This window comes from Pelophylax lessonae (genome assembly GCF_965119305.1).
Source record: "Pelophylax lessonae genome assembly, chromosome: 13".
NCBI classification, from domain to species: Eukaryota; Metazoa; Chordata; class Amphibia; order Anura; family Ranidae; genus Pelophylax; species Pelophylax lessonae.
This window is the reverse complement of record NC_138780.1, coordinates 201,590,660-201,602,896: the sequence shown is the minus strand read 5'-3', so window position 1 is coordinate 201,602,896 and position 12,237 is coordinate 201,590,660. Positions and strand designations below refer to the sequence as shown.

Here is a 12,237-nt window from a genome sequence, read left to right as displayed (position 1 = left end):
GTCGCCCATAGCCGGGACTATGGGGCAGGGACGTCGCCCATAGCCGGGACTATGGGGCAGGGACACCAATGATGGGTCACTATTTCTCCCACTGGCAACAATGATGGGTCACGGGCGTCGCCCATAGAGGGACCATGGGGCAGGGATCATTAGATGTCCCTCCTCTACACTGAAGCCAGCGCTGGGAATCAATCATGTGACCAGACCAGAGTGCCCTCAGCATAAATAGTTGGAATAGGCTTAGAATGGGGGTGTTAGAAGGTTTAGGTATAGCTAGTATTTGATTGGACTTCTACTTGAGGTTAACAGACCATTTACCTGTGTCCTTCACTGGTGACTCCTCAGTATAGCAAGGAGAAGGAATTGCATAGTTTGGGAGGGTGGCTTTCACACAATCAACAAACCTTTTTTAAGCTGCTGTTAGGTTGAGGCTGGAGTTCTACTTTAACAACCACAGTGCCCATAGGTTTGTACAGTCCATAAAAGATTTTATTCCATGACAAAATCCAACTCATTTCAGGGACAAACTACTCCTCCCTCAGGGCTTGTAGAGCAATGACCATCGAGCGAGGGATATCGTCCTGGTCTATAAGTTGAAAACCAAGTATGGTATAGATCTTGCAGATATTTTGATAAAAATAAGCTATCTTTGTCCACAGCGCCTGCATGATGTGTAAATGCCTACTTGGTTTTCAGCTTTCAGTCCAGAACAGTATCCCTCTCTATGGTCATTGCTACACAAGCCCTGAAGAAGGTGGAGTGGTTTGTCCCGAAAATGTGTTGGTTTTCAACTTGCAGTCCAGGACAGTATCCTTCACCCTATGGTGGTTTTTTTTTTTATTTGTATCGCCCTATGGTTATTGCTCTACAATAATGAAAAGAGTGTTGAGCCCTGAAATGTGTTAGATTTTTTTGCACGAACTGAGCTATCCTTTCAGTCATTTTTTTTTTTTTTCTTTTTTTAATCTGTCAGTCCATCTTTAGCTTTCTTTTTCATAAAATGATACATTTTATCCTGCATTTTTATTAAAGTAAAGTGAAAAGTAAAATATAAAAATTTTGGTAGTCTACATACCAATACCCTGGTCTGATTGCAGGTCAGTAACTGTAACCTTTACCGTCTTGGTAAGAAGAAAGGCTCACCAAGCCGCATGGTCGTCTCCATATTTGATCCACCTGTGAACTGGCTTCCCCCGGGCTATGTTGTAAACCAAGATAAGAGCGCTTCAGATAAGTGGGAGAGCAACGAAACGGTGAGTCACTAGTGGACTATGTCTGATTCCTCAATGCCAGAGCTGAAATGTGACTTGGATCGCCTTCCACTAGGGCACTGCACCTAGTTTGTACATTTCTCTATCCACCACATATTGCGGCTGTATTAGTGTCTTGTGGATTAATTCTCCCCTGTCCTCGAAGGTTCCTTGGGCTGGCGGCCGGCGGGAGGGAAGGTTCCTTGGGCTGGCGGTCGGCGGGAGGGAGGAAGGTTCCTTGGGCTGGCTGGCGGTCAGCGGGAGGGAGGAAGGTTCCTTGGGCTGGCTGGCGGTCGGCTGGAGGGAGGAAGGTTCCTTGGGCTGGCTGGAGGGAGGAAGGTTCCTTGGGCTGGCTGGAGGGAGGAAGGTTCCTTGGGCTGGCTGGAGGGAGGAAGGTTCCTTGGGCTGGTCGGCGGGAGGGAAGGTTCCTTGGGCTGGCTGGCGGGAGGGAGGAAGGTTCCTTGGGCTGTCTGGCGGTCGGCGGGAGGGAGGAAGGTTCCTTGGGCTGGCTGGTGGTCGGCTGGAGGGAGGAAGGTTCCTTGGGCTGGTCGGCGGGAGGGAAGGTTCCTTGGGCTGGCTGGCGGTCGGCTGGAGGGAGGAAGGATCCTTGGGCTGTCTGGCGGTCAGCGGGAGGGAAGGTTCCTTGGGCTGGCTGGCTGGCGGTCGGCGGGAGGGAGGAAGGTTCCTTGGGCTGTCTGGCGGTCGGTGGGAGGGAGGAAGGTTCCTTGGGCTGTCTGGCGGTCGGCGGGAGGGAGGAAGGTTCCTTGGGCTGGCTGGCGGTCGGCGGGAGGGAGGAAGGTTCCTTGGGCTGGCTGGCGGTCGGCGGGAGGGAGGAAGGTTCCTTGGGCTGGCTGGCGGTCGGCTGGAGGGAGGAAGGTTCCTTGGGCTGGCTGGTGGTCGGCTGGAGGGAGGAAGGTTCCTTGGGCTGGTCGGCGGGAGGGAAGGTTCCTTGGGCTGGCTAGCGGTCGGCTGGAGGGAGGAAGGATCCTTGGGCTGGCTGGCGGTCGGCGAGAGGGAGGAAGGTTCCTTGGGCTGGCTGGCTGGATGGAGGAAGGTTCCTTGGGCTGGCTGGCGGTCGGCGGGAGGGAGGAAGGTTCCTTGGGCTGGCTGGCGGTCGGCGGGAGGGAGGGAGGAAGGTTCCTTGGGCTGGCGGTCGGCGGGAGGATCAACACCCTTACAGATGCCAGAAAAAGCCTGTCAGTAAAAACTTATCTGGAAGACAAAATTTGCTCATTGCCCTAGGGTTTTTTGGAACTCTGAGAAAGTCTGTTAATCATTTGCACCAACCTGCTGAGTATTATATATATATATATATATATATATATATATATATATATATATATATATATATATATATATATATATATATTTTTTTTTTTTTTTTTGTACCTTACTGTCTCTTGATTAACAAAGTATTGTCATGAACAGGCCAGCGAAGGGGTGACCGCCAATGGAAAAACTGACGAAGACTTTGATGATGAGGAAGATGAAGATCTGATGTGGCAAAATCCTAAAGAGGAAGCGGATTTCGAAGACGATTTTTTGGAGTACGATCAAGAACATATCAAGTTTATCGACAGCATGTTGATGGGATCTGGAGCATTCGTGAAGAAGATTCCTCTCACTACATTCTCTGCTCCCGACTCAAATTACGAGTGGAAAGCCCCAAAAAAACCTACTCTGGAAAATGTCCAGTTCTCATCCGACTTGGATGACTTTGATTACAGTTCCTGGGATGCCATGTGCTATCTGGACCCCAGCAAGGCTGTAGAGGAAGATGACTTTGTGGTGGGCTTCTGGAACCCGTCTGAAGAAAACTGTGGAGTGGATGCCGGAAAACAGTCAATATCTTACGACCTTCACACCGAGCAGTGTATCGCTGACAAGAGCATCGCCGATTGTGTTGAAGCTCTTTTGGGCTGCTACCTAACCAGCTGCGGTGAACGGGCTGCCCAACTCTTCCTCTGCTCCCTGGGCCTTCAGGTTCTTCCCGGGAAAAAAAAGTCAGAGAATGGCATCTCTGGCAGCAAAAGAAGCCTTCTGTGCAATAAGATTGATGACTGTAAGTCCAGTTATGACCTTTCCTGCAAAGGAGTGGAATATGGTTATTTAAAAATCCCTCCTCGCTGTATGTTCGACCACCCCGATGCAGAGAAGACCCTGGATCACCTGATATCTGGGTTTGAAAACTTTGAGAAGAAGATCAGCTACCGGTTTAAAAACAAGGCTTACCTCCTGCAGGCCTTTACTCATGCCTCCTACCACTACAATACTATAACTGGTGAGTACCAATGGCTGAACACTCTGATTAAGCCCTGTGGGAGAGACAAAACGCGTTTGGGTGGGGGGGGGAGTGGCCTGCATGGGGCTGAGGCTGTTTTCACACCTAGGTTTTTGTAGTCATGTGCGGCTGAGGACTTTTCTCTTAGTATTGGGACATTCTGGGAGGGGTTATCAAGAGGAAGGTAAAGGATGTATGATCGGTTGAAGAATTAAAAAAATTTAAGTAAAAATTAAAGTAAACCTAAACTCAATCACTAAAGTATCATAAAAGCTTCAAGAGTTGTTTCCATAGTTTTAAATCTGTAGCTTTCATTCAAAGGATAGCTGGTGATCTTTAAGGTCTTAGTTCAGCCACACCCTATTATTGGATGGAAGTTTCAATAAAATGTATTTTTAATTGCAGTTATCACTTGGGTTAAATGACGAAAAACTCTCTTGGTGTATCGAAAGACCAATTACTTTCAAATACGATCTAAATTTTCAGTTTCGATCTTTGCAAAATGTATGGTGCGTCATAAATGCTACCCACTGTTGCGTTCATGGGGGCACCCCGTAACTGTGTGCAATGCATGTGGCTGTGGTGCTCTAAAGCAACCAACAAAGGGGAGGTATAACGCTGCCACAGCACCTGACAAATTTCTCTGAATAGCGATCCGAACGCAGACGCGCTGTATGGGAAAATGCACAATTACCCTTCGCCTTTATTTCCCAAAAAATGTTAGGTTAGCAGCACTCTGCAATGTAAAGGAGACTGATCCAATGTGGTTCACCCTCCCAGTACTCCCAAGTTCTTCTAGGTAACAGGTGTCAAACACAAGGCCCGCGGGCCGAATCCGGCCCGCTAGGCCATTTCATGTAGCCCTTGCAGCCAGGGCTTTTTTTCAGCTGGAACGTGATGGAAAGCCAATCCGCCACCTCCAGCTATTGCAGATCCCTGTCTACCCTGCATACACTCACAGCCAGGCAGAGGAAATGTGAGGAACCTTTTTTTGGGGGGACGGCACTCTGCCCACTCCTGAACTCTGCCCACTCCTGAACTCTGCCCACTCCTGAACTCTGCCCACTCCTGAACTCTGCCCACTCCTGAACTCTGCCCACTCCTGAACTCTGCCCACTCCTGAACTCTGCCCACTCCTGAACTCTGCCCACTCCTGAACTCTGCCCACTCCTGAACTCTGCCCACTCCTGAACTCTGCCCACTCCTGAACTCTGCCCACTCCACGTCATACACTCCTCAACCCTGCCGTCTGTACGTCATACACTCCTCAACCCTGCCGTCTGTACGTCATACACTCCTCAACCCTGCCGTCTGTACGTCATACACTCCTCAACCCTGCCGTCTGTACGTCATACACTCCTCAACCCTGCCGTCTGTACGTCATACACTCCTCAACCCTGCCGTCTGTACGTCATACACTCCTCAACCCTGCCGTCTGTACGTCATACACTCCTCAACCCTGCCGTCTGTACACTGTATAATTCTAAGTAGATGCATAGATTTACAGATACATCCCGGCCCTTCGAGGACAACCCTAATGCGGCCCACCATGAAATGGAGTTTGACACCCCTGTTCTAGGTATTGGAATCACGTCTAAAAACAATCACAGGTACCAAAATTAGTAGTTTAGAAATGAATTTAATTCCTAGTGCCGGATCCTTTTTTATGTTTAGGAAGCTCCTGCGGCTGAATGGTCTTTGGTTTTGGTTTCAGATTGCTGTATCTGCCGGCCTCGCCATGACCAAGAGCAATTCCTCAGGTGCGGTCCTCTTTACTGAGGAGGCCTGAGCAGTAACAGGTGTGGTCATCTCCCAGAGACTGATGTCCATGTATAATACTGCACACAATCCAACAAAACGAAAAGGTTTACAGTCTAATATGTAGAATCTTTGGTCTAGAATTTGGTTAGCCGAGGTCATCATTATTACCCCCACCCCTTTATGCGGCTATAACCATGGCCTTATGGAGCTGGCTTTGTACATATGGGGCACAGGCATCCTAGAACAGAAAAGGGTCTTCACCAAACTGTTACCAAGTAGACTTCAACAAAATTGTGGCCGTCTGCACACATTGATATTCAGCTGTCGCATGACCCGGCTCTCTCCCAGCCTCTCTGCAGGGATACATAAGCAGGAGGATCTTCTAGTCATCTGCTGCTGGTCACATGTTCAAAAAAAAAAAGCCTTTAGGAATACAAAATAGTAAAAAATAACAAACGGTTATAAAATGTCATACAAATATACATTTGAAATCAATTTTTTTTTTTTTTTGGCAAAAACATGGTGTGGGCAGATTTCTGTCAGTCAAAGGCTGTGTCCCGCCCCTCCAGCCTGTGTCTTAGAATAGAAGGGAGGTCAAGCCTCCATTAATCTACATGTAATATCCCACCGCCATTGTGTTTGGCTGGTTAGTGGGCTTGGAGGGAGTGGGCTGTCGTTTACCACATGTGTGACTCTATAGTCGCATGGGCTGCTCAGATGTGATGGGGAGAAAATGCTCCGCTTAGAAACTCACTGAAAACTGAGCATGTGCAGAGCTGCCACCACTGCTCTTCAAAACTCCTAGCTGATTCGGGGACATGGACAGAAGGGGGAGATGGAAGGCAGCAGGATCAACCAGGTTTTTTGCAGAATACAGAAAAGGAATGTCATAGTGACTGAGAATGAATAGCATGTAATACACCATTCATTCATCGTTTTTTAGGATGCAGGTTTAATTTCATTCACATTTATGCAACAGGGAGGCGGTATCTGTGTGCAGATGGTCGCCATTTTGTTGAAGTCTACTAGAACCTGACCAGCCAATTCTGTCTTGCTCTAGTCCAGGGATCCTCAAACTACGGCCCTCCCAGCTGTTGTGGAACTACACATCCCATGAGGCATTGTAAAACTCTGACATGACTAGGCATGATGGGAATTGTAGTTCCTGAACTGGAGGGCCATAGTTTGAAGACCCCTGCTCTAGTCTAGCTGATCCGACTGATACAAGTTTGAGGAGGAGGGGTGCATTCGAGCCGTATGATTTTCCTTGTTTTGGGGTACAAACTGTTACCAAGACTGGAAGAGCACCCTTGTCTACAGTGTTTTGTATGGTGTAGAATTAACAAAACCTTCTCTGGAAACACCTGAACATCATAAGTGGGAGGTTAGAAGGTTTGATGGTTCCTGTGTCCACAAAGCTTCCACCATAATATGGTGTATATTCAAGCCATAACAAAGCCAAATGATGGTGTCCTCCTCATCCGATGGGTTCTCCAAACTGTAGGAGAAAAGACAAGTAATGGTGTTGAGGTGTAAGAGTAAAACTTGAGTTGTGGTCATGTGTAAGCGGTGGAGACCCAAACTCCTGCCCTGACATCTCATTAGTGACTAATCAAAACTTGACGTAGTTGAGTAGTGATGGCTCTTTAATGCTTTCCTACCTAGTTCCTGTCAGTTGTCATGTAGGGAAATGACCTACCTAGTTCCTGTCAGTCGTCATGTAGGGAAATAAGTTCTGTATAAATTCAGACTTGGAGAGAACTCTTTGCTTAAAAACTCCTCTCTTCTCTGTCCCCCAAGACTGCTATCAGCGTTTGGAATTCCTTGGAGATGCAATTTTGGACTACCTCATTACTAAGCACCTTTATGAAGACCCTCGGCAGCATTCCCCCGGAGTTTTGACCGACCTGCGATCCGCTCTTGTCAACAACACCATATTCGCCTCCTTGGCCGTGAAATACGACTACCACAAGTACTTCAAGGCCGTCTCTCCTGAACTCTTCCATGTCATAGACGACTTTGTGCAGTTTCAGCTGGAAAAGAACGAGATGCAGGGGATGGACTCTGAGGTGGGTTATGATGGCTCTGCTCTTCCAAGATTACTACCCTCAAACACTTGCTGACCCCAACAAGTATATATATACGTTGCAGCTTTGATGCTATGAACCATAACCCCGGTATTTATTTTTTATTTATTTTTTAAGCCCCAATAATGTTTCTCATAAAAGAATTCAGAGTGGCCGATCAGCAGCTGGACCACTTTTAGAAGCAGTGGGAGGGGGCATTCAAACCCGCTTGTTAGTTCTCACCAGTAAACCCGGGATCTGACGGTTTGCGCAGCTGGCCATAGACCAGATTGTCTTCCCCACCTCTATGATCTAGGAGGACCGGAGGAACCCCATTATGTCACTCCCCACCTCTATGATCTAGGAGGAACGCCATGATGTCACTCCCCACCTCTATGATCTAGGAGGAACGCCATGATGTCACTCCCCACCTCTATGATCTAGGAGGAACCCCATTATGTCACTCCCCACCTCTATGATCTAGGAGGAACCCCATTATGTCACTCCCCACTTCTATGATCTAGGAGGAACGCCATGATGTCACTCCCCACCTCTATGATCTAGAACGCCATGATGTCACTTCCCACCTCTATGATCTAGGAGGACCGGAGGAACCCCATTATGTCACTCCCCACCTCTATGATCTAAGACAGGGATTCCCAAACTACGGCCCTCCAGCTGTTGCAGAACTACACATCCCGTAAGGCATTGTAAAACTCTGACATTCACATACATGACTAGGCATGATGGGAAGTGTAGTTCCTGAACAACAGGAGGGCCGTAGTTTGGGAACCCCTGATCTAGGAGGACCGGAGGAACGCCATGATGTCACTCCCCACCTATAATATATATATATATATATATAAAAAAAAAAAATTTCCCTCCTAAAATTGGCTTTTTTTTTTTTTTTTTTTTTTTTATGGCGAAAAAATAATGCAGTGGTCAAATGCCACCAAAATAAAGCTCTAATTGTGGGGAAAAAATTATCTAAATTTCAGCGCCACATGAAAACGCAATTGTCAGTTAAAATAACACAGTGCCATATTGCAAAAAATGGCCCGGTCATGAAGGGGGGTAACCCTTCCAGGGGGCAAGTGGTTAGTAGCACTGTAATATAATGGAGAATGACCCAGAATGAGGGGTTTCCCCCCTTAGAGTCCCACTATTCGTCTGAAGCAAATTTAATAAACTGAATTGGGGAATTTTTAGAAATGAATTTATTTCCTGATATAGAGTATTGTTGCTTCCTTTTTGTGTTTATGAAGTTCCTGCAGCTGAATGGTCTTGGTTCCGGCTTCAGATTTCTGTATCTGCCAGCCTCGCCGTGACCGAGAGCAATCCCTCAGGTGCGGTCCTCTATGCTGAGGAACCCTGAGCAGTAACCAGTGTGGTCATCTCCCAGAGACAGATGTCCATGTATAATACTGCACACAATCCAACATGGAGGGAGACAAAGGTTTCCAATCTTCTAAAATGTAGAATCTTTGGTTAGGTGATTAACAGAGGCGTCCATAACTCCGCCCCCCCAACACACCCCAAACCATTACCATTATCCACTTCATCTCCAGAAGATTTACCATCCTTCATGACCAGGCCATTTTATGTGATACAGCACTGCGTTACTTTAACTGACAATTGCGCAGTCGTGCGATGCTGTACCCAAATATAATTGATGTCTTTGTTTTCCCACAAATAGAGCTTTCTTTTGGGGGTATTTAATCACCTGTGCGGTTTTATTTATTGCGCTATAAACAAAAAAAAAAAAGCAACAGTTTTGGAAACAATATTTTTTACTTTCTGCTATAAAACCTATCCAATAAAAAAAAATGTAAAAATCTAATTTCTTCATTAGTTTAGGCCAATAAGTATTCTGGTTCATGTTTTTGGTAAAAAAAAAAAAAAAATCCCAATAAGCGTATAGATTGGTTTGCTCAAAAGATTTAGCGTCTACAAATAATAGGATATTTTTATTTATTTTTTTTACTAGTAATGCTGGCGATCCATGACTTATAGTGGGACTGCATAATTGTGGGGACCAGTGACACTAATACAGTGATCTGTGCTAAAAATATGCACTGTTACTGTACTAATGACACTGGCTGGGAAAGGGTTAACATCAGGGGCGATCAAAGGGTTAACAGTGTGCCTAGCCTAGTGGGTTTGTGTACTGTGGGGGAGGTGCTTTTACTAAGGGAAGGCATGGATCCGTGTCCCTGCTTTACAGGAAACACAGGACCTATTCCTTCCCTACTGAGAGATCACCGGTCTGCCTGTGTACTGATCGGTGGGTGCTGGCGGACATAGAGTCTGCGGTACACACAGATCATGTATATCTCATCTCTAGATCTCTCTCTTTCTCGATCTCTCTCTAGATCTCTCTCTCTCTCTCTCTCTCTCTCTCTCTCTCTCTCTCTCTCGATATCTCTCTCTCTCTCTCGATATCTCTCTCTAGATCTCGCTCTCTCTAGATATCTCTCTAGATATCTCTCTAGATCTCTCTTTCTCCCCCTCTCTAGATCTCTCCCCCTCTCTAGATCTCTCCCCCTCTCTAGATCTCTCCCCCTCTCTAGATCTCTCCCCCTCTCTAGATCTCTCCCCCTCTCTAGATCTCTCCCCCTCTCTAGATCTCTCCCCCTCTCTAGATCTCTCCCCCTCTCTAGATCTCTCCCCCTCTCTAGATCTCTCCCCCTCTAGATCTCTCTCTCTCTCTAGATCTCTCTCTCTCTCTAGATCTCTCTCTCTCTAGATCTCTCTCTCTCTCTCTAGATCTCTCTCTCTCTCTCTAGATCTCTCTCTCTCTCTAGATCTCTCTCTCTCTAGATCTCTCTCTCTCTCTCTAGATCTCTCTCTCTCTCTCTAGATCTCTCTCTCTCTCTCTAGATCTCTCTCTCTCTCTCTAGATCTCTCTCTCTCTCTCTCTAGATCTCTCTCTCGCTCTCTCTAGATCTCTCTCTCGATCTCTCTAGATCTCTCTCTCTCTAGATCTCTCTCTCTCTCTCTAGATCTCTCTCTCTCTCTCTAGATCTCTCTCTCTCTCTCTCTAGATCTCTCTCTCTCTCTCTAGATCTCTCTCTCTCTCTCTCTCTAGATCTCTCTCTCTCTCTCTCTCTAGATCTCTCTCTCTCTCTCTCTCTAGATCTCTAGATCTCTCTCTCTCTCTCTCTCTAGATCTCTCTCTCTCTCTCTCTCTCTAGATCTCTCTCTCTCTCTCTCTCTCTCTCTCTCTCTCTAGATCTCTCTCTCTCTCTAGATCTCTCTCTCTCTCTCTCGATCTCTCTCTCGATCTCTCTAGATCTCGCTCTCGATCTCTCTCTCTAGATCTCTCTCTTTCTCTCTCTCTAGATCTCTCTCTTTCTCTCTCTCTAGATCTCTCTCTTTCTCTCTCTCTAGATCTCTCTCTTTCTCTCTCTCTAGATCTCTCTCTAGATCTCTCTCTAGATCTCTCTCTTTCTCTCTCTCTAGATCTCTCTCTCTCTCAATCTCTCTCTGTCTTTCTATTATCTCCTTTGTCTATCTTCTGCTCCTCCTGACCTGTCCCCGCTATCATCTCCTCCTCCTCCTCCTCCTCCTCCTCCTCCTCCTCCTCCTCCTCTCTCTCTCCTCTCGAGGTTGAAGATCAGAATCACCACCCATAAGACTGAAAATAAACTGTAAGTGCAATAATAACCCATCTCAACCCCCCCCCCCCCCCCTTTTTTATTTCAGTTGAGAAGATCAGAAGAAGATGAGGAGAAGGAAGAAGACATAGAAGTCCCTAAGGCGATGGGAGATATATTCGAGTCACTTGCTGGAGCCATCTACATGGACAGCGGCATGTCCCTGGAAACCGTTTGGCAGGTTTATTACCCGATGATGAGACCGTTGATAGGTGGGTGTAAATCCATACATCTGTCCTACACTCACTGTAGTGACAAATGACGTTTATGGAACTTTTATCTGAAGTAAATGGTTTGGTAGTTGGTTGGGATCCCGATGTAAAACCAGTCACCATGGTAACACTGCACTGCCCTGGGGAGGTGTTCAGTATTTGTTTTACATTGATTGCTTATTACAGTGATGATCATTGTATAGGAAATCCTTTATTTCTCTAGTAAACTGCGAATGGCATCCATTCACCTGCCATTGTCTACATTGGTGATAGCTGCGATTGGCCCAGTCTGTACCAAGTGATCACTGTGACCAATCACAGAGCTCCTAATAGTACACAATGGCTATGAATGAAGGTCATTGTTCACAACAGACTGTCATTGGTCACATGGTATCAGGGATGCTCAGTTTTCACCGGTTTGCCCGTGAAACAATCCGGAAATCAGAGTAGATATTCTTTGATCACCTCTATGGCCTTGGAGGAACGGAGCAATTTCATGACGTCCCTTTCCGTCAAGGCTGGAAGTAACTTTTTTATTTATTTATCTTTTTCTTTTAAAGATAGAGATGTGGGGTCTCTTTCACCTCAGATCTCTCTGTAAAGAGGTCATCCTTATTTCTATTATAAGGGATGTTTACATTCCTTGTGATGGGGAAAAAAGTGATAAAAAAAAAAAAGTGCCCCCATCCCTCCATGCTCACGCACAGAAGTGAATGTATATGTAAACGGTGTTTGCACCATACATGTGAGAAACATTAGCGTGAGACCTCCTCTGTAACTCTAAACTGGTAACCTGTAAAGACGTTTTAAATGTCACCAATGGAGATTTCGAAGTACCGTAGTTTGTCGCCATTCCACAAGTGTGCGCAATTTTGGAGCATGACATGTTGGGTATCTATTTACTCGGTGTAACATCATCCTTCGTATGATACAAAATAATTGGTGTATATATTGTGTGGTGGTGTATTTTTAAAAAAAAAAATGTATTAACCACTTACGGACCGCCCACCG

At 46.3% G+C, this 12,237-nt stretch overlaps 1 protein-coding gene across 1 annotated transcript in view; it reads left to right on the top strand.

The window, feature by feature from the left end:
- DICER1 (dicer 1, ribonuclease III) overlaps window positions 1–12,237 on the top strand; it is a 131,722-nt gene that overhangs the window by 112,033 nt on the left and 7,452 nt on the right. Inside the window, exons 24-27 of the mRNA XM_082275355.1 lie at window positions 1,098–1,253; window positions 2,679–3,531; window positions 7,093–7,361; window positions 11,064–11,226. Of these exons, the coding sequence (XP_082131481.1) occupies window positions 1,098–1,253; window positions 2,679–3,531; window positions 7,093–7,361; window positions 11,064–11,226 (1,441 nt within the window). The remainder of the gene's footprint in view (window positions 1–1,097; window positions 1,254–2,678; window positions 3,532–7,092; window positions 7,362–11,063; window positions 11,227–12,237) is intronic.